This window comes from Periplaneta americana, chromosome 6 (genome assembly GCF_040183065.1).
Source record: "Periplaneta americana isolate PAMFEO1 chromosome 6, P.americana_PAMFEO1_priV1, whole genome shotgun sequence".
NCBI classification, from domain to species: Eukaryota; Metazoa; Arthropoda; class Insecta; order Blattodea; family Blattidae; genus Periplaneta; species Periplaneta americana.
Window position 1 is genome coordinate 2415001 of NC_091122.1, and position 22740 is coordinate 2437740.

Consider the following 22740-nt stretch of genomic DNA (forward strand, 5'->3'; position numbering starts at 1 on the left):
CGTCGAGTTCCGCCGCGTGTCTCCAGGGTTCGGGCTGTCTTGACGACTCTCTCCCGCACGCCGCCCGGTGGCGCCGCGCTGCGGACAGCTCGAGAACCGCGGTCGCCTCGCAGATCCGTTGCGGCGGGTCCGGGATTCGAGTCGCGCGACGTGGCAACACGGTCAATAAATCCGCCGTCGCGCCGGTTGAGCAACTCCGCAGCACGTGGTCGCGTACTACAGGGTGTTCGACGAGCCGTTGACCTCCGCGCTGCGGCGAAAATAGCCCGCCTTGGCGCTCGTCAGTGAGAGCCCTGCCGCAGACATGGACAGACGCCGCAACTCCCAGTTCCAGCGCAAGGTGTCCATCCGCATCGGTGAGGAGCAGTGTTGCCACAGTTCAACGCACACCGTCTGAGTTTGTCGTCATTTGCTCTTGGGAAATCAGGTTTTTTCTTGCTGCAGGTACCGGTACGTGCGTGGTTAGGTTAGCGTCTGTTGGCTGTTGGAAACCTTGTCATTGTTTGTCTACGTACTTTTCTTGAATTCAGGCATGCGCACCTTCTGCATCACTCCTACGCACGGTGGCAGAAGTACCGTAACTGGCGAATGGAAACGTGTTACAAATTTTCAAGAAAGAAAGGTCGGACACCATTAGTGACAGTTTCTCCTCCCCCCCCCCCTCCTGTACAGCACTACGAAGATTGTCTGCACTCGTGTCCTGACCGGCGCGAGAAGGTGCAATGTCACTAAATCAGGTTGTAGATCAAGTTCAGCGATGAATTTAGGGGTGAATGTCCCCCCCGGATTCCAGGTTATCCCCCACCCCTCAGAGATTTCAGACTTTTTTAACTGAAAAAAATATAGCCTAATTTATAATAGTAATATACGTTACAAGAGCGGTATGTTGACGTTTTCATGTTCGAGGAAAAGATTGAAAAAGCGAAACGTAGTTGAGCTTTTTTAATTTCCGAGAACATGAAAACAAACATACCGCTCGTGTATCGTACATTATTTTGTGCGAAGATCGTTTATTACATACCTGAAAGACGAATTTCTAATTAGTTGCAATGAAATCTCCATGTTGGTTTCTGTTTAATGACGCCAACTTCGGAACACCAAAATATCTTTCTTCAACTTTGTTGCTGTAAAATGTTTTCTGTGTTTAGTATACTCCAGCAGGCCGTGATATACGTCTGTCTTCCCCCCCCCCCCCCAGTCTATAAATGCGAACTTAAAACAAACGGTAAGTTTATGTAATGATTTGTTTTTCGTTTTAATATTTTAACTATTATTTATATAACATATTGCAGTAATAACGTCCGCATCTGGAATCTTGTTGATTTTTTCACGGCTTCCTTAATGTTACTTGTATCAGGAATGCAATAAGTTTCGTGGAGTAGTAGACTTTACTTAATTTTTGCAAATATTTAAAAATAATTAACATTGCAATTTAGGTGAAATTGCAGTGGTAAGTTTCCAATTTATAATTATTACTATGTTAAACGTCTCTAAAAATAATATGTTAAAAGCCCAAAGCAGTAAAATGAATGTCGCGCTTAAGCGGTAAGAAGAGGGAAATTGTTATGTGTGTTAGGTTGGGAATACTGAATGTGGTATTTCACACTTACCGCGTATTGGTTCTGTGCGGAAAACAAGCAAATACGCACGATCTCGCACAAAAAATTATAAATTTTAATTTGATATCATTTTTCAGCAACAAATAGAATTCTGTTATGTAAGTTTTCAGGTAGGTAGTTGTTTTCTTGACGGTCGGCGACTCTGTTTTTTTTCTTTATTAATGTAGAGGGTTTTAGGAAAGGCTAATTGGAGACAATTTTGCATAGCTGAGTATACCGGTCGACCTTGATTGGTTGAAATTTAAACCATCTGAATTTTCAGCCTTGATTGTGACAGTGAAGTCAGATGTGCTATGTTTTTATTACCATAGTTTTCAGTATTAGTTTTGTTTAGCAAATAGATGTATTGAGGAGTTAATGGAAAGTGCATCCATTGCATTTAATGAAGAAAATTCTCAGTTCGCTTTAAGTGAAAGTGAAATCTGTAACCTGTAATCCCAACTGTATGGTACCTTCATCTAGTGATGTTAGTGGTGAGTGAATGAATAAAACGGTTGGATGCAAAATCTAAAATCATAGTGAATGAAAAACTGTAGTCTAAATATAATTGGTTGTATTTCGATCGTAATGTGGGTGGTGCATTTTGTTAACTGCGTCAAATGCATTTAAAAGTGACACCAAAGCTCTTAAAAAAAAAAACAGGTGGGATATTTTAACAGTGCCTTTTAAACTTTAGAAAAGATGCTGGAAGGTACGAATTATTGTTTCTTCTACTTTCGGTTCCACGTCCCGCCGGCATAATATAAATTTGATGTTGAAATGAAACTGAGAGGTGAGATGACTGTACAAATATACATAATCTGGAAAAGTGAATAAGCGAGTTTTCGTAATGTCGGGGATCAGTGATAGGTTAGGTTTGGTTTGTTTACGCTTTTTTATACCTTGGTTATGCGCTCTTTGGTAGATAGTACACAAATAGAATTATCCTAGACGGAAGAAAGGAGTAATATTCCAATATTTGTCATACAACTGAGTTATGTGAGGATTTCGTGTGAAAATGTCTGAGAAAATCATTGGTCGGATATTATAAGAAACGAAGTTTTTTGGAACGCGTTGGATGAGTTTACAGCTTTCGCAGTAATCAAATCGTTTTCTGTTATTTAAGTTTTTTTTTTTTTCTGTCGTGTGTTGTGCGTAGCGGGATCGAAGATTCACACAGATATTCATGTGGGTGTATGTGAGAGAAAATAGAATTTAAATTACTGTTACTGACAGGGCACGCACCCTTTTGTCTCCAACCCTAACTTGCTTACTTACTGGCTTTTAAGGAACCCGAAGGTTCATTGCCGCCCTCACATAAGCCCGCCATAGGTCCCTATCCTGAGCAAGATCAAACCAGTCTCTATCATCATATCCCACCTCCCTCATATCAATTTTAATATTATCTTCCCATCTATGTCTCGGCCTCCCCAAAGGTCTTTTTCCATCCGGCCTCCCAACTAACACACTATATGCGTTTCTGGATTCGCCCATACGTGCTAAATGTCCTGCCCATCTCAAACGTCTGGATTTAATGTTCCTAATTATGTCAGGTGAAGAATACAATGCGTGCAGTTCTGTGTTGTGTAACTTTCTCCATTCACCTGTAACTTCATCCCTTTTAGCCTCAAATATTTTCCTAAGCACCTTATTCTCAAACACCCTTAACCTATGTTCCTCTCTCAAAGTGAGAGTCCAAGTTTCACAACCATAAAGAACAACCGGTAATACAACTGTTTTATAAATTCTAACTTTCAGATTTTTTGACAGCAGACTGGGTGATAAAAGCTTCTCAACCGAATAATAAGAGACATTTCCCATATTTATTCTGTGTTTAATTTCCTCCCGAGTATCATTTATATTTGTTACTGTTGCTCCAAGATATTTGAACTTCTCCACCTCTTCAAAGGATAAATTTCCAATTCTTATATTTCCATTTCGTACAATATTCTGGTCACGAGACATAATCATATACTTTGTCTTTTCGGGATTTTCTTCCAAATCTATCTCTTTACTTGCTTCAAGTAAAATTCCCGTGTTTTCCCTAATCGTTTGTGGATTTTTTCCTAACATATTGACGTCATCCGCATAGACACTCCACTCCTAACACCGCGCAAATATTGAAATTTGAGGTTAAAACTTGTTTCAGAATCATTTCCAACCCAACATATTGTTTTAATCTTATTCCAGTGTTACCTAATTCGTGTTTGGCATCTAACGGTGATTAAATGGAAGAAGAATCATATGTCAGTCAGTGCCTGTGAAGTCATCACTTTTTGTAGCCATCTTCACAAGGAAGGAGAGTGGTCTGCCCACTCAAATCTTCCTCCCCCTAAATTAGACTGCCTTGTAGCCCATGGTAGGCAATCGTGCGTGTCCTGTTTGTTTTACAGTTGATTTACGTGATCAATTATATCATCTTCTCATAAGACCTTATGTAAACAAATGAGTGGCGCGGTAAAAACATCACGTGATTGGTGGGGCTGCGTGCACATGTGTTGTGGTGAACATGAATGAAGTAGAGCGGCTGTATTGTGCAACGAGAGCCGAAATATCCACGGCTGAAAAAAAGCGACGCCTGTTGGTTGTCTGTTACGCCAGATGTGACATCAGTTATGTTCTATAATTATGACCCAGTGCCGTACGTGGAAGTGTCACAGTCTGCTTTATTCGCTATTGTTAGGAAGCGTGTTTTTCGGTGATTTAGGCGTTGTTGCTGCCACTGTTTCGGTGATTATTTCGTGAAATAAGCTGTCAAGTGTTTTATAGCCCTGCAACAAATATTTCAAAGTGCGCAGAACCCTAGAGCTGTTACCGGTCGTGCAGGAGTGGGGATTAAGAATTGTTGCCAGATTAGCAACACTAAAATCCGCCCACGTGACAACCCATTTCCACACTTGACTTAAGAATACACGTCTGTGCATTATAATGATGTTCATTAATGTACTGTACTTGAATAACTTTCTGCATCCAATACTGGTTTAGTGTCTCTCCGGTATTCACACTTTTATTATCGCTAGTACTTTTAGAATATATGATTATGTCTCGTGACCAGAATATTGTACGAAATGGAACTATAAAAATTGGAGATTTATCCTTCGAAGAGGTGGAAAAATTCAAATATCTTGGAGCAACAGTAACAAATATAAATGACACTCGGGAGGAAATTAAACGCAGAATAAATATGGGAAATGCCTGTTATTATTCGGTTGAGAAGCTTTTAACATCCAGTCTGCTGCCAAAAAATCTGAAAGTTAGAATTTATAAAACAGTTGTATTACCGGTTGTTATTTATGGTTGTGAAACGTGGACTCTCACTTTGAGAGAGAAACATAGGTTAAGGGTGTTTGAGAATAAGGTTCTTAGAAAAATATTTGGGGCTAAGAGGGATGAAGTTACAGGAGAATGGAGAAAGTTACACAACACAGAACTGCACGCATTGTATCCTTCACCTGACATAATTAGGAACATAAAATCCAGACGTTTGAGATGGGCAGGGCATGTAGCACGTATGGGCGAATCCAGAAATGCATATAGAGTGTTACTTGGGAGGCCGGAGGGAAAAAGACCTTTGGGGAGGCCGAGACGTAGATGGGAAGATGATATTTAAATGGATTTGAGGGAGGTGGGATATGATGGTAGAGACTGGATTAATCTTGCTCAGGATAGGGACCGATGGCGGGCTTATGTGAGGGCGGCAATGAACCTCCGGGTTCCTTAAACGCCAGTAAGTAAGTACTTTTAGAAATAGGCCTGTCTTTCATTGTATAGAAGATGTTTATTTACGATCTTAGTAATAAAAACAGTCTTATACTCACACAGCGAATAGCTCGTAAGTTTTGTGTAAATTCCTTATTAATAATCACTATAATACATACGTCGTGTACAACAATACAACTGTTATAGAACTATGTTATAGTTTCGTCATTATTTTATTACGGAAGGTAACACAATAACTGAGATTCTATATTGCATCCGATAGTGTGCACTAGTGTGCCGCGCAAAGTGTCGATGGTACACTGACGTTCAAAGATATCTGATCCTACTAATTGATAGTGATCGATAATTTGTTGGTGTAAGCACAGTTTAGTATATACAGTTGCGAAGCTCAATACTTATAAATATGCAAACATAGACAGTTGAAATATGCATCCATAGATAGTTGCTAGCCACCAGGATCGCTATTATCGCCTCATCACAGAGACTTTCCCTAGCAGACGATAAAATGTATTGTACTATTGATATCGTGTTCTTTTGAAAAATAAACACCTTCCTTCCACTATTGAAATACGAAATACACAATGTTTATATATTATTTTCATAAAGTATATATTATATTTTATAAACTCACCTTCTTGGATCTTTTGGAAGAAGGATAACTCTGACCTCTTTTTCTTAGAATTTATATTGCTACAAACGTGTCCTTGTCCCATATTATTATTCAAATTATTGTATTGTAGCCATTTACAGTTATTACAACCGATAACGAAAATTTCACAGTTTACACAACTTTTCACAACAATGCGAAATACGGCAGTCAATGCCTTTTCGTTCTAGACCAGGCCGTAATATATGTTCGGGTTTTCTATTTCAGTGTATGGAGCTCAGTGAAATATTATATCATAACTTTATTGCGTATCATAGCTAAGTTTTATTTAGTGTAGTGTCCATAAGTTCCCTTTACTTCTTGTTGCATAATATGTTGCAGAAATAATTACAAAACTGTGTTATTTTTATGTGAAGAGAATTTTACATCTTAACATAATCTTTTCGCATCAACACAGTTTGGAATGGAAGCTATTTTGAGGTTTAATAAAAAAGAATTTATATTGTGATTTAATATAGCACATCTACCTTCCTTAATAAAGACAGAAAATTTATCATACCACTCTTATGAAATTAGTGTACGTACGATTGTTACTTCGTCTCTTAGGTAGTAGATAAATACAATAATTCAATACTCAATTGTAGTATTAAAATACAGACAAATTGAATGTGCGGAGTATCATACATGACATATTTTTAAATTTAATGTATAATAGCGAATTTAGGAATAGGCCTATAAGATATAGTAAACATAACCTATAATATTTCTATATGAATGGCAAGGCATTGGAGATCACTAAAATTAGACAGAAAGGGGCAACTGGGACAGTAAACATAACCTATAATTTCAACATATCTAAATATCCATGCGGTGCAACTGAAAATTATTGAACCGTGCATAAATGAATGTACAAGAATTTCGCAATATTTAATCGAAATAAAGGAAATATTACACATACAATCAACGTAATTTTCACACCAAAAATAATATTTCATCTTAACTCGCAAGTGATTTATGTCTGAAGTGTCTCCATTGTTTTAAATTGTATTAATGCAATTACACTACATTTTAGAGAAATACATGTTACTGTTTATGCATTCCAACTAATTTATATGGTTGAAACGCCGCTCTTCGTGATCGGGTTAAGCGAGTTACATGGTCTGCCTAGCGGCCTGTATTAGATCACGATGGCTGTGGCACAGTCTATTGTTCCTAGTACTCACAGCGCTCCAAGCGGCTAGCAACTATCGCGAGAAATGCAAAAAATCATCCCAAGCTTCGAAACTGTATATACTAAACTGTGGTGTAAGTGTGGCTTCTTTAGTTATTACATCTATGAATAGACGGGGAAGATAATAGTCAGTGTTGCCAATGGTACATAAAAAATATACCCTCATTATAGAATTCAATTTTTCATACCACTCTGCTGATTGTAAAACAACACTGGGTTTAGCTGCAAACCGCTGATATTGTCTATTATGAAATACATAAAATTATTATTATCCTCATTCCATACGGCTCAACGCTTGGTCGCACAAAGTGCTTGTCTTGCATCTTGATTATAATAATAATTATATCCGTCAGCAGGCTTAAGATAAGATATGTAATCCCAAAGTTATTGATTGCTGTCAGCTTGCCGGTGATGACACATCAATATTACAAACTATACTCATATTAAAACAATTATATTTCGTGAGGGGGGGATAGAAGTTATCCCTGGCAGGGATGTTAATATGAATTTATGAAAGGGGGATAACTTTCCAACAGGGGGGAAATCTCCCCATCCCTTCGGTGAATTCACACCCTGCTGACTTATCCCGTAGTTGGAAAGTTCGCTTACACGATTATAAAATCGTAGGTCGGATATCTTTGAACGCCAGTGTTCAACCGGGCCTGATCGATTACCACGCCATATTTTGAACAAAGAACACACTACAGCAGTATTATTCTGATTATTGTATGTTCTTTGTTTTGTTCTTCTATAGTTACGAGGCAACCATCATGATAAAATAACAATCGATATAAAAACTTAAAACTCTTATCAAAAAATTTTAATTTATTCAATTAGGTAAAAAACAGCTTCTTGTCTATGCGGATGACGTGAATATGTTAGGAGAAAATACACAAACGATTAGGGTAAACACGGAAATTTTACTTGAAGCAAGTAGAGCGATCGGTTTGGAAGTAAATCCCGAAAAGACAAAGTATATGATTATGTCTCGTGACCAGAATATTGTACGAAATGGAAATATAAAAATTGGAGATTTATCCTTCGAAGAGGTGGAAAAATTCAAATATCTTGGAGCAACAGTAACAAATATAAATGACACTCGGGAGGAAATTAAACGCAGAATAAATATGGGAAATGCGTGTTATTATTCGGTTGAGAAGCTCTTATCATCCAGTCTGCTGTCCAAAAATCTGAAAGTTAGAATTTATAAAACAGTTATATTACCGGTTCTTCTGTATGGTTGTGAAACTTGGACTCTCACTCTGAGAGAGGAACATAGGTTCAGGGTGTTTGAGAATAAGGTGCTAAGGAAAATATTTGGGGCTAAGCGGGATGAAGTTACAGGAGAATGGAGAAAGTTACACAACACAGAACTGCACGCATTGTATTCTTCACCTGACATAATTAGGAAATTAAATCCAGACGGGCAGGGCGTGTAGCACGTATGGGCGAATCCAGAAATGCATATAGTGTGTTAGTTGGGAGACCGGAGGGAAAAAGACCTTTAGGGAGGCCGAGACGTAGATGGGAGGATAATATTAAAATGGATTTGAGGGAGGTGGGGTATGATGATAGAGACTGGATTAATCTTGCACAGGATAGGGACCGCTGGCGGGCTTATGTGAGGGCGGCAATGAACCTTCGGGTTCCTTAAAAGCCATTTGTAAGTAAGTAAGTAAGTAAGTGCACCAGTAAATAATTAACCTTTGGCGAAATTTCATGCCTAAACCACACGCTAGAGGCCCTTGGCAACAACCCCGCAGCCCTCGCTATAAACATCTTCATTTCGCCCTTCATACATAAATTACTATTTCGTGTTGTGCATCATTGTTTACGTATATAAAACAAATGAAATTGAACATGGCACATAAGCATTATTAAAAAAATGTAAGTAAGGTTCCATATCATTTAATTTCCTAAATTACATACATAATTTCTTTAATTGTATTTAAATTTCTCTTTCTGAAATGTCCTGTCGTAGTTTTTCGTTGGCCTCGTCTGCAGAGTTCTTGGCGTTACATTCTACACTCAGGGAGTATTTCTGTATTCCTGTACCATTTCTCTCATTCTTTACTTATTTCATAATCATGACAATATGATACGCTGCTATAGACATCTAACAGAACACAGTGTACCATACTAATCTTCGCAGTCGTTACGTCATCTTTGTTGATCCTGTAGTATAATGGATCCCTTTCATAGGATTACCAGATAAAAAAACTAAAGCAGGGGGTTTTATCTAAAAAAAAAAACAGGACATGATAACATGACACGGCACGTGGCGCTTATTTTCAGTAGTATATGGTACAATAAGTGTTCGTATACACAATTGGAAATAATGAAATTTAATTCACTATTCAGCTGTAGAGGTTATACAGTAGTAATATACGTTACAAGAGCGGTATGTTGACGTTTTCATGGTCGAGGAAAAGACTGAAAAAGCGAAACGTAGTTGAGCTTTTTTAATTTCCGAGAACATGAAAACAAACATACCGCTCGTGTATCGTACATTATTTTGTGCGAAGATCGTTTATTACATACCTGAAAGAGGAATTTCTAATTAGTTGCAATGAAATCTCCATGTTGGTTTCTGTTTAATGACGACAACTTCGGAAAACCAAAATATCTTTCTATAGCATTGTTGCTATAAAATGTTTTCTGTGTTTACTATACTCCAGCAGGCCGTGATATACGTCTGTCTTTTTTTCCCCCCCAGTCTATAAATGCGAACTTAAAACATACGGTAAGATTATGTAATGATTTATTTTTCATTTTAATATTTTAACAATATTATTTATATAACATATTGCAGTAATAACGTCGGCATCTGGAATCTTGTTGATTTTTACACGGCTTCCTTAATGTTACTTGTATCAGGAATGCAATAAGTTTCGTGGAGTAGTAGACTTTACTTAATTTTTGCAAATATTTAAAAACAATAATTAACAGTGCAATTTAGGTGAAATTGCAGTGGTAAGTTTCCAATTTATAATTATTACTATGTTAAACGTCTCTAAAAATAATATGTTAAAAGCCTAAAGCAGTAAAATGAATGTCGCGCTTAAGCGGTAAGAAGAGGGAAATTGTTATGTGTGTTACGTTGGGAATACTGACTGTGGTATTTCACACTTACCGCGTATTGGTTCTGTGCGGAAAACAAGCAAATACGCACGATCTCGCACAAAAGTTTATACCTTGTTTAATTTCCTGATTGTTGGTACTTATTTAGCGGCCCAATTTGTTTGAGGAAGAAACGTTGTTTTTTCACCAGTTAAATATGTACTTGTGGAAATTCACATAATATAGATGTCTTCAATTAAATTTTAGGAACATAATTCCATTCTAATGGACTCCAGACACAGATGCTTTCTCTCTTTGGTCCACTGAGAAAGAAAAGCAGGACGGTTTTTTTTATTTTCTATAATGCCGGCCAGACAAAGCAGGACATGTGCGGCGAAATCCGGACCTCTTGTATCAATAACCCTGCCTTTCACACATCAGGGTACGCACACGTAGAACGCTGGAAGTCAGCGTTTGCATGCACTTATAGGTCAGGAGCTGAGATCTAGCTCGAGAGGGGAAAGAATGGGCGATCAAAAAGAGAGTTTGTTTCATGGCGGTTATTACTACTCGGTAGTTCAGCTCAGAATAAAGTTTTATCTTCCCCCTCCCTACCCATTGGTGATACAGCCGCCACACATGGTAAAGCCATGGGACAGGTCTCGTCTCCTCTATTGTAGGCCTACTGTGGACACACACAAAACTGGAGACTATCGTCAGTTTACTTTTCATGGTGAAAGATGTCTTCTTCGAGTGAGGACAATTAAATTCTCCAGAATTAAAATTAAACGCTAGAAAAAAAACTTTAATTCAATTTTTATTTCAAAGCTGATGTCCTTCCAACATTTTTAAATTTTTTCTATTTGAATGTTGACTCTTTCATCCCATATCCCCGTCTTCTGTATACAAGAGCTATCAACTGATCACTCTCAATGACGATCATATCGTGGAATTAAGTGAAAAGAAAATAATATTACAAATGAAGAAAAACAACCATTGTCGAGTTGACTGCCAGCAACTGAAAGCTGGAAATGTTTCAAACATCCTTGTGAAGGTACACTGGGGTTCAAACATATCTGACCTACGATTTTATTATCGTGTAAGCGAGCGAACTTTCCAACCACGGGATAAATCAGAACCAAAGATATAAAATATTGACAAACTTTGAAACAGTTCCGCTAGTTCTGAATATGGGCTGTTAAAAATGTGTCGGGGAAAATTATTATGTAGATTAAGCATAAATTGTTATCATACTTGACAATATCAGCGGCTACAAGCTAAACTCAGTGTTGTTTTACAATCAGTAAAGTGGGATGAATTCTATAATGCGGGTATATTTATGTACGATTGGCAACAATGACTATTATCGTCGCCATCTATTCATGTATGTATTTATTCACACTGCAATGGGTATATACCCGGTGGCAGTGGTAACTAATTACACTCAATAATGACAATAATAAACGTATTAATTAAAAATACAATTAATAATAATACTAATAATTAATAATAATAATAATAATAATAATAATAATAACAACAGGGAATATACTAAATTAAATGAAACGATCACTTAAAATAACATTTGAAATATTCTAATTTGTATCTTAAAACTAAGAGCGAACTAAAACCCACGAGTATATGTTCATATCTGCACAAGTACCTTTCAACATTACACTCATTTCGCTGTCAACTCACTCACTGCACTGGAACTACGACACATTTCACTGATTCTATCCTGATTTCACTAACACTTCAAAAACATTTCACTGTTCAAATTCTTTGCACTGCCACTATAAACTATAAAGCTTCACTGACAGGAACACGTTTCACTTACACAGCACACTTCACTGACACGACATACTTCTTCACTGATACAACACACTTCACTGACACAACATAATTCTTCACTGATACAACACACTTCACTGACACAACATAATTCTTCACTGATACAACACACTTCACTGACACAACATAATTCTTCACTGATACAACGCTTCAATAACAACATATCATTTACACCCTTTAACTACTGTGTATAATTACCGTCTATTAGTAAGGTCCTTAAGCCTATTTTTAAATGCATTTTTGGTTGTTGGTAAAGCCTTTAGTAAGTCTGCAGGTAAAGCATTCCAGTCCCTGATAGTACGATTGAGAAAAGAAAACTTTCCAGTGTCCGTCCTCTGCCTTCTTTCCCTCAATTTATATGAGTGATCGTTCCTTGAAGAGTAATTTGGCGGCTGCAACCTATTTTTTTATTTCTCTCCAGGCAGGCTCACCTCTGTATGTTTTGAACAGTGCGCATAATCGAATTCGCATTCTCCTGTCCGTGAGTGTCTCATTTTAATGGTGAATTTTTCCGACAACACTTAAGAGCCCGTTTTTGAATCTTTTCCAGTGTCTTAATATGTTCTAATCTGTAAGGATCCCAACATGCAGCACCATATTCCATTACTGGACGTACTAGTGATTTATATGCAATCTCTTTGGATTTATCAGAACCTTTTCTTAGTACCCTCATCACAAAGTGTAATGCTCTCCATGCATTTCCCGCTGTGTCTGTAACGTGTTCCCCCCAGCCGAGATCGCTGCTAAATGTCATAGAAGTAGTAACTAAAGAAACCACGCTTACACCAATAAATTATCGATCACTATCGATTAGTAAGGTCAGATATCTTTGAACGTCAGTAAAGCGACATTCAGTCCCAATTGTCGCATTCTTCTTCTGCATACCCTTACACCGGGCTCCTGTTGGAGGAAGGTCTTGTCCGTATCGTTGCACTTGACGCTGGTGTGCTTGCTGTCGCAGGAGAGCGCGCCAACTATGTGAACAGCCCGCACGTGATCGCCATGGTGGGGCTGCCTGCGCGCGGCAAGACGTACATCTCCAAGAAGCTCTCGCGCTACCTCAACTGGATCGGCATCAACACGAAGGTGTTCAACCTGGGCGAGTACCGGCGGCACGCCACCAGCGCCTACAAGAGCCACGAGTTCTTCCGGCCCGACAACCGCGAGGCCATGGCGATCCGCACGCAGTGCGCCATGGAGGCCCTGCACGACGTGTGCGCGTGGCTGGAGAGCGGCGGCGAGGTGGCCGTGTTCGACGCCACCAACTCCACGTGGGAGCGGCGCCAGATGATCCGCGAGATCGTGGTGGACAAGATGGGCTTCAAGCTGTTCTTCGTGGAGTCGGTGTGCGACGACCCGCAGATCATCGAGCAGAACATCATGGAGGTGAAGGTGAACAGCCCCGACTACAAGAACATGAACACGGAGGCGGCGCTGCGCGACTTCCTGCAGCGCATCCAGCACTACCAGGAGCGCTACACGGCGCTGGACGAGCGGCGCGAGGGCGAGCTCAGCTTCATGAAGATCTACAACACCGGCGAGAAGGTGGTGGTGCACAAGCACGAGGGCCACATCCAGAGCCGCATCGTGTACTACCTCATGAACATCCACATCACGCCGCGCACCATCTACCTCACGCGCCACGGCGAGAGCGACATGAACGTGGCGGGCCGCATCGGCGGCGACTCGGACCTGTCCGCGCGGGGGCGGCAGTACGCCGCCGCTCTGGCCGCCTACATCCAGCAGCAGGACATCGCGGGGCTGCGCGTGTGGACGTCCTGGCTGCGCCGCACCATCCAGACCGTGGCGGGCGTGCCGGCGCCTCAGGAGCGCTGGAAGGCGCTCAACGAGATCGACGCCGGCATCTGCGAGGAGATGACGTACGAGGAGATCGCCGAGAAGTACCCCGAGGACTTCGCGGCGCGCGACCAGAGCAAGTTCACGTACCGCTACCCGCGCGGCGAGAGCTACGAGGACCTGGTGGCGCGCCTGGAGCCCGTCATCATGGAGCTGGAGCGGCAGGGCAACGTGCTGGTGGTGAGCCACCAGGCGGTGCTGCGCTGCCTGCTGGCCTACTTCCTGGACAAGTCGGCGGACGAGCTGCCCTACCTGTTCGTGCCGCTGCACACCATCATCAAGCTGACGCCCGTGGCGTACGGCTGCAAGGTGGAGCACATCAAGCTGCCCATCGACTGCGTCGACACGCACCGCCCCAAGCCCAAGGTACGTGAAATGGGAGGAGGTACGCGAAAACACGTCCTTGAAAGGGAGCTGAGAAAAACGTGAAAACACGTCCTTGTAAGGGAGTTGAGAAAAACGCGAAAACACGTCCTTGTAAGGGAGCTGAGAAAAACGCGAAAACACGTCCTTGTAAGGGAGCTGAGAAAAAAGCGAAAACTCGTCCTTGTAAGGGAGCTGAGAAAAACGCGAAAACACGTCCTTGTAAGGGAGTTGAGAAAAACGCGAAAACACGTCCTTGTAAGGGAGTTGAAAAAACGCGAAAACACGTCCTTGTAAGGGAGTTGAAAAAACGCGAAAACACGTCCTTGTAAGGGAGTTGAAAAAACGCGAAAACACGTCCTTGTAAGGGAGCTGAGAAAAACGCAAAAACACGTCCTTGTAAGGGAGCTGAGAAAAAAGCGAAAACACGTCCTTGTAAGGGAGTTGAAAAAAGCGAAAACACGTCCTTGTAAGGGAGTTGAGAAAAACGCGAAAACACGTCCTTGTAAGGGAGCTGAGAAAAACGCGAAAACACGTCCTTGTAAGGGAGCTGAGAAAAACGCGAAAACACGTCCTTGTAAGGGAGTAGAAAAAAGCGAAAACACGTCCTTGTAAGGGAGTTAAAAAAAGCGAAAACACGTCCTTGTAAGGGAGTTGAGAAAAACGCGAAAACACGTCCTTGTAAGGGAGTTGAAAAAACGCGAAAACACGTCCTTGTAAGGGAGTTGAAAAAACGCGAAAAGACGTCCTTGTAAGGGAGCTGAGAAAAACGCGAGAACACGTCCTTGTAAGGGAGCTGAGAAAAACGCGAAAACACGTCCTTGTAAGGGAGCTGAGAAAAACGCGAAAATACGTCCTTGTAAGGGAGCTGAGAAAAACGCGAAAACACGTCCTTGTAAGGGAGCTGAGAAAAACGCGAAAACACGTCCTTGTAAGGGAGTAGAAAAAAGCGAAAACACGTCCTTGTAAGGGAGTTAAAAAAAGCGAAAACACGTCCTTGTAAGGGAGTTGAGAAAAACGCGAAAACACGTCCTTGTAAGGGAGTTGAAAAAAGCGAAAACACGTCTTTGTAAGGGAGTTGAGAAAAACGCGAAAACACGTCCTTGTAAGGGAGCTGAGAAAACCGCGAAAACACGTCCTTGTAAGGGAGCTGAGAAAAATGCGAAAACACGTCCTTGTAAGGGAGCTGAGAAAAACGCGAAAACACGTCCTTGTAAGGGAGCTGAGAAAAACGCGAAAACACGTCCTTGTAAGGGAGCTGAGAAAAACGCGAAAACACGTCCTTGTAAGGGAGTTCGGAGCTGAGAAAAACTGAATATGTGAGCTCCAAGGCTGTTGGCCACTTGTCTCATTCCCAGTATTGCTGCTCCACTTTAGGTAATTAGATAATTTTGATGGGGAAGTGCCAAAAAAACGGACGTAATCTAATAGCTATCTGCACAGGAATAGTGACAATAGCATCACACCGACACGAAATATCGGGATGAGCAAAACTTTTGTTGATGATTGTAGTATACACAGCTTAACTACTGACGTGAAGAGTTGGGATGGGTGAGAAAGGGTTGAAGGTGTGTGCGATATGCCTTACATATATTCTATTTTATTTCTCAGTAACTGACGGTAGAGTTTCAAATTCCTTATTTTGGTCGTGGGCGACAGAGTACTGAAAGCAAAACGGAAGATACCTGGTTGCCTTCAGTCCAATGCTCTGGTCACTGCTTGCCTGAGAATTTACATGCTTTTGCTCACAGATTAGTACAACCTCTTGCTATCTATCTTACCCCTCACTATGAACTGTGACGTTTTCATCACGCTGTCGTGTGCAACATTACTAACAGAGCATAGTAGCTCATATTACTACCAAACGAACCAACATTTTCACTGAGTAATGGAATTCATATCCCTTCTCGATCAGTTAGCGCGATTTTTTTTGTCGTACACTAGCTAAAACGAAAGTTTGTCAAAATTTATTTTTTATTTTAATCTCGAACTATAAAATCAGGCATTCTGTAATTCCGCCAAAGAATTGTCGGAAAGCGGGAAAATTTCCTCAAAATTGGGACAGTCTCTACAAAATCGGAACAAGTGACAATCCTGTTCGAACTTCGTCACTTGTAACTTGCGCTGTCCAGCACCATAAATAAGTGGTTGGCGAAGATGCGCGGCCGATTACAAATGAGGGTTTCTGTATCTTAACCTTCTTTCTCTCGTACGCTTTAAATGCTCCTTCCACTTCGTTTTGCTTTGATCATTTCTAAAATTCTTCTTATGAATTTTAATTTCTTTAGGTCTACTAAATTTGCAAGTATTACATGAAAGTAAAGAAATTTAACTGTCTTCAAATTTACACAAGCTGTTTGAATAGCTCAAGAAAGTATATAGTAGTGGTGGTAATTGGAGTAGTAGTAGTAGTAGTATATTATTTAACGATGTTTCCAATTGCAGAGCTTAATGTGAACAAAAATTGACCGAGAAATTTTTCCCGGAGCTCTTCTATATGGGACAGGACTCTTACATACCGTAAATCTACGACACTGCATTCAGGGCTTTACTTTCTTCCCTGAGGAGGCAGTGCTAAGCATTTCATTGCCTTCAGCCGGGTTTGAACTTGGATCCAGCAGGTAGCATGTTAAGCAGGGAGACCATCGAGAACGACCTGAAGAAAAATCCATCGTAGTATCATTTTCCCTGGTTTCATGCGCTTAGGCCTTCATTTGACCTCACGGGAAGAAATCCAAGTGACAGTGTTCCCCATTTCTGTGCCAACTATGGAATGAGATTTAACGTGGTTCCGTAGCATGTCAAGAATAGCACGTGAAACTGCAAGATTCCCTTCTCTAAACTCGGATGTAACTGTATCGAGCTAAATTGATGTCGATCAATTGAGACAACATTTTTTATAATGCTGTATATTCCTCGTAAACACTTTGTACTGTATACAGGGTAGTTAAAAGTCCCGCACCACCTAAATAACTTTTGAAGCATGTGATTCAGTGATATGAAACTTGGTGTGTTGGGATAACCATATACTAAGAACGCAATAATGGTATTATCGAGTTTTCTAATTCCGGTTTAACCGAAAGTAACTCCAACTCTCTTATTTTAAATGGAACACTCAATATATTACTTTATTTTTTAATAGTACTCATTAAGAGCTTTTCAAAAAGTACCCACACTTGATACTTCTGTATAAATTCAGTATTGCTAAGTCAAGAAAACAGAAAAGTGTATCGAATATTAAAATAACAAAATACTCCTTCCGTAACAAAAACAAAACAAAGCTAGCTCACCTTCTAAATTATGTGTTCAAATTTTTAACCCTCAGCTGCTTTACAATGTGTCACTCGATCATACAAACCATTGAAGGAATGATTTAACCAGGCTTTAGGAATATCTTGCACCATTTCCATTTTTATTTAGCAACACTGAATTTGTACAGAAGTATCAAGTGTGGGTACTTTTTGAAAACCTCTTAATAAGCTTTATTCAAAAATTAAAAAAATATATATATATATATTGGGTGTTCCATTTAAAATAAGAGAGTTGGAGTTACTTCCGGTTAAGCTGGAAGTAGAAAAAAGTCAGTAATACCATTGCTGAGTTCTTAGTATATGGTTATCCCAACATACCAAGTTTCCTGTCACTGAATCACATGCTTCAAAAGTTATTTAGGTGGTGCGGGACTTCTAACTCACCCTGTATATCGTATTGAAGGATCTCCGGAGAGATTGAAAGGGTAAAATTTCTCACTTCAAATTGAGTGGAAATTGAGTCTTTTCTTTGTACATACAAGGATTGGGTTGCAAATGCTGTTAGTGTGCGTATCTAGGATTCACCAGTCGTGTTTGTTGAAGCCTTCCTGTTATTACGCAACTCGTGCGACACAAACACTACCGCTGCGAATGTTCAGCTGGCGTGACGGTGGAGTACAAGGTGCATCTGAGCGCTACGCTTAAACCTTGGAATAATTAGCACCGTGTTGCGACTTGAAGAACCCTGCAACAGCTGCATCGTTCCCACACAACAGGTGGCGTCGGCAGAATTGATCATAGCGCACATTTTTGCGAGATTGTCCGCAAATTCGCCATCATTACTACCTGACATTTGCCTTCTAGTTGAGGAAATCTCAGGAAAAAAAATCCAACCAGGTATCGAACTCACGCAGTCCAGGATGATTCTCAACGCCCGAGACTACGCAAGGCACAAGCTCAATGGCTCAGTAATGCTGAATCATATTTGAAGTCGCTGCATTTCTATCTTTGAAATGCCTTAATTGTTCTTTCATCGAAAATAGGGTATCCCTTGCTTGTTTGTTGAACAGTCATGCCTGGTGCAGAGGTGCAAACTTACGGATGTTCCCTCCTTTTTAGGAGATTACGATCAAAAGGAAAATTATTACGGAAAAATATTATTATAGCGGAAGACAAAAATATAATACTGTAATACATTCTGCAGGTATAAAAGAAGAGAATATATGACAACAGTGATAGTGATAGTGATAGATTTATTGATATTAGTTCTCGAAGGTACAAAGTGAAGTAAGTTATTATTATTATTATTATTATTATTATTATTATTATTATTATTATTATTATTATTAAGCTCAGTTGGTAGAGCAGCTGGCTACGGACTGGAAGGTCCGGGGTTCGATCCCAGGTGGTGACAGGATTTTTTCTCGTTGCCAAACTTTCAGAACGGCCCCGAGGTTCACTCAGCCTCCTATAAAATTGAGTACCGGGTCTTTCCCGGGGGTAAAAGGCGGTCAGAGCGTGGTGCCGACCACACCACCTCATTCTACTGCCGAGGTCATGGAAAGCATGGGGCTCTACCTCCATGCCCCCCAAGTGCCTTCATGGCATGTTACAGGGATAACTTTACCTTTTTATTATTATTATTCTTCTTCTTATTATTATTATTATTATTATTATCATCATCATCATCATCATCATATATTATCACTGGTTTACGAAGTGGAAGCCATTCCTGAAGGGTCTCTGCTATGCAAAGGACAGTAAAAGTCTAGGTAGGTAGTTTCGTTCGCCATTTTTTGTTCTTTCGTTACCTAGCTACCATACGAGAGATCTATTTGCCACACCGTTAAACACTATCATGTCGTAGCTCCTATGATAATAAATCAAACGCACTGTAATTTAGCAAATAATTGATCGGCAAATAACGTCCTCGTGTGCTTTCTGCGAACGCCAACGAAAGAGCCAAAATGGCGGACGATTATATATTAGTATTTATCCAGTCTTAGGAAATGATTTACGTCTTCATCAGCGAATCACAAGACGCACACGTTTAAATGTAGACGGCCTGCAACGTGATTGGCTGCCGGAAATTAGAGCGACGGGACTATAGTCCTTGAAAATGTTTCGCACTCAACTTCCGGTCTCACCAACGTTCGTCAGATCTTGCTAAGCGTACGTCAACTCAGCAGGCGTCAACTGTCTTCAGAGTTCGTTAAAATAAGAACCGTTTCATCAATATCACTCAACAATTGATGACCTCAATGTAACGGTCTGTCGTTCATGTAGAGAATATTTAATAAGGTCATAGGTGCATTGGCTATTTCGGGAACCAAAATGAACATCGGAATAGGAGAAACTATTTTCTATTCTAAGGGGAAAAGTTGAGGGGCGCTTAGGGAAATGAAGAATGGTGAGGCAACAAAGTTGACAGAATCGCAATTGAATTACTGAAATGGCTGGGTGAAGTCAAGGAGGAAATTCTATCATGCAACCAAATATATGAGAAAGGAATGGCCTGAAGATTTCACGGGAACAATACCGAAGAAAAACTATTCTAAGAAATGTAGGTGCGTCTTCTTTGACTTAGGGCTACCAGCCTGATATCGCACTCGGCAAAGATTCTCCTGCGCATACTGAATCGACGATCGCAACTTATTATAAGATGCAAGGACAGTTGGAAGAAGAGCAGTTTGGCTTCAGGAAGGGAAAAGGTACGAGAGATGCAATTGGACTGCTGTCAACAATATCTAGAGAAGTATAAAGAAGTGTAGAGCCCGGACGAGAAGTTATGGCACCGGCGCAAGGGACGCATTTTAGTTCGTTTGGTTGGACTCGCCCTCACACTAAACTGGAGGGGTGTTGGGTCAGTTGGTTACTAGCATTCCGAGTATTCAGATCGTTCTGCTACTACCGCTATTGCTAATACTGAAAACATTGTCCTTCTGAGCGCCCTCATTATGGCATTGTCTAAGGTGTGAAATCATAGAGTAGTTCATAGTCAAGGACATGAAATAGCATACAATGTATGGAAATTCATGTCAGAAGAGGCTGTAAACGAAATATCAGTTCCATTGAAAAGCGTGTGTGCAAGAGTACTGGCTGCCACTGGTATTTCAAAGCGAACCTTGGCAAGAATCAGGAAAGAAGGGAAAAATATTGAGACAGGAACAGCAGATTCTTTCTCCAGTCCGGAAAAATCACAGCCGAAGAAGAAGGTTGTTGCAGCTGTAGACAGTTTTGATGAGGAAGTCATAAGAAGACTCATCTATAATTTCTCCGTTACCCATAAGCAATCGCTTCTTCCAAGAATGGATATCAGTGCATGATAATGTGAAGAAAGTAGAGATCAATTACATTGAAAGTGAGCTCGTGATGGACAGTATTTTGGAGAACATTTCCATAAACTTAGGGACATCTGATTCCAGCACAGATCAGTCGTCTGATTCGGACGGAGAATAAGAATATAAAGATGGAATAGCGGGCGTAATTCCATTAGGTACCTTCGGACTCTTGAGTAGGGAAGTGGTGATACTAAGGTAAGACAAATGTTTTTGGAAAGAGATGAAACGGATATGCCTGCCGCTCTGAGCTTGAGGACCGTAACCCAAACAACCCCCACTCCTCTACCCTGCTGGCCGGCAATTTAAAACTTCGCGCAGGTTGGTGCCATAACATCTCGTCTCAGCTCTACCGGTATATAGTTTTGTGGACCTAGAAAAGGCTTCTGACAGAGTGGATTGGAATGAACTGATGGGAATCCTAAAGAAAGCTGGCGTGGATTGGAAAGAAAGGAGGCTGTTATTTATTTTATCGGGTTATTTTACGACGCTGTATCAACATCTCGGTTATTTAACGTCTGAATGAAATGAAGGTGATAATGCCAGTGACATGAGTCCGGGGTCCAGCACCGAGAGTTACCCAGCATTTGCTCATATTGGGTTGAGGGAAAACCCCGGAAAAAACCTCAACCAGGTAACTTGCCCCGACCAGGATTCTAACCCGGGCCACCTGGTTTCACGGCCAGACGCGCTGACCGTTACTCCCCAGGTGTGGACAAGGAGGCTGTCCAGTAACCTTTATATGAAACAACAAAGTCAGAATAGGAGAACATCTGCTTGGAACATTTATTGAACATTTTCAGAACATGAGAGTAGCGATAGTAGGAGGAAGAAGAATAATGTACATAAAATTAGCTAATGATATGGCGTTGTTAGCAGAAGAGGAGACGATACTAAGGGATATGCTATTGGAGCTAAATGACAGCTGTGAGCAGTATGGGATGAAGATAAATGCAAACAAGACGAAGACCATGGTTATAGGAAGAAAATATGCAGGGTTAGGTTAGGTTTATTGGCTAAACCAGTTTCTATGTGGTTTAATCTCTCAAATTATAACATGTAAACTCAATTTAATATGGGGGGAAAAGGTGAATCCAATGCTGTGGTCTCCATTGTCTAACTTTTTTAGACTATTTCTCTCAATGTACTGTCCTTTGCAAAGTGGAGACCCTTCAGGAATGTCACCCACTTCGTAACCCAGTGCAACGCCTCTGACAAAATATAATAATAATAATAATAATAATAATAATAATAATAATAATAATTCTACGATCCAATATTAAACAGTTGGTCAGTAAAAAGGAGCATCTTCTGCGGACGTCTGGAAAAAGAACTAAGGAATATTAATAATAATAAGTATTATTATTATTATTATTATTATTATTATTATTATTATTATTATTATTATTGTACGATCCAATATTAAACTGTTGGTCGATAAAAAGGTGCGTCTTCTGCGGACCTCTGGAAAAATAACTAAGGATGAGACCAGTGAAGTGCCTTGTATGGAGTGTGGCATGGTATGGGCAGAAACGTGGATATTACGACGAAGTGAAGAGAAGCATTTGAAATGTGGATATGGAGAAGAATGGAACGTGTGAAGTGGACAGACAGAATAAGAAATGAAGCTGTGTTGGGAAGAGTGGGTGAAGAAAGAATGATGCTGTAACTGATCAGGAAGAGGAAAAGGAATTGGTTTGGTCACTGCTTGAGAAGAAACTGCCTACTGAAGGATGCACTGGAAGGAATGGTGAACGGGAGAAGAGTTCGGGGCAGAAGAAGATATCAGATGATAGACGACATTAAGATATATGGATCATATGAGGAGACTAAGAGGAAGGCAGAAAATAGGAAAGATTGGAGA

The 22740-nt window shown here is 40.4% G+C and overlaps 1 protein-coding gene across 5 annotated transcripts in view; it reads left to right on the top strand.

Moving 5' to 3' along the window:
- Pfrx (6-phosphofructo-2-kinase/fructose-2,6-biphosphatase) overlaps positions 1-22740 on the top strand; it is a 137616-nt gene that overhangs the window by 71885 nt on the left and 42991 nt on the right. For 4 of the 5 annotated variants that reach the window (XM_069827303.1, XM_069827306.1, XM_069827304.1 and 1 more), the window contains exon 2: positions 13029-14290. In XM_069827303.1, coding sequence (XP_069683404.1) covers positions 13029-14290 — 1262 coding nt within the window. Of the gene's footprint in view, positions 1-196; positions 357-13028; positions 14291-22740 lie in introns of those variants that run through there. The other variant, XM_069827308.1, reaches the window with a different exon arrangement.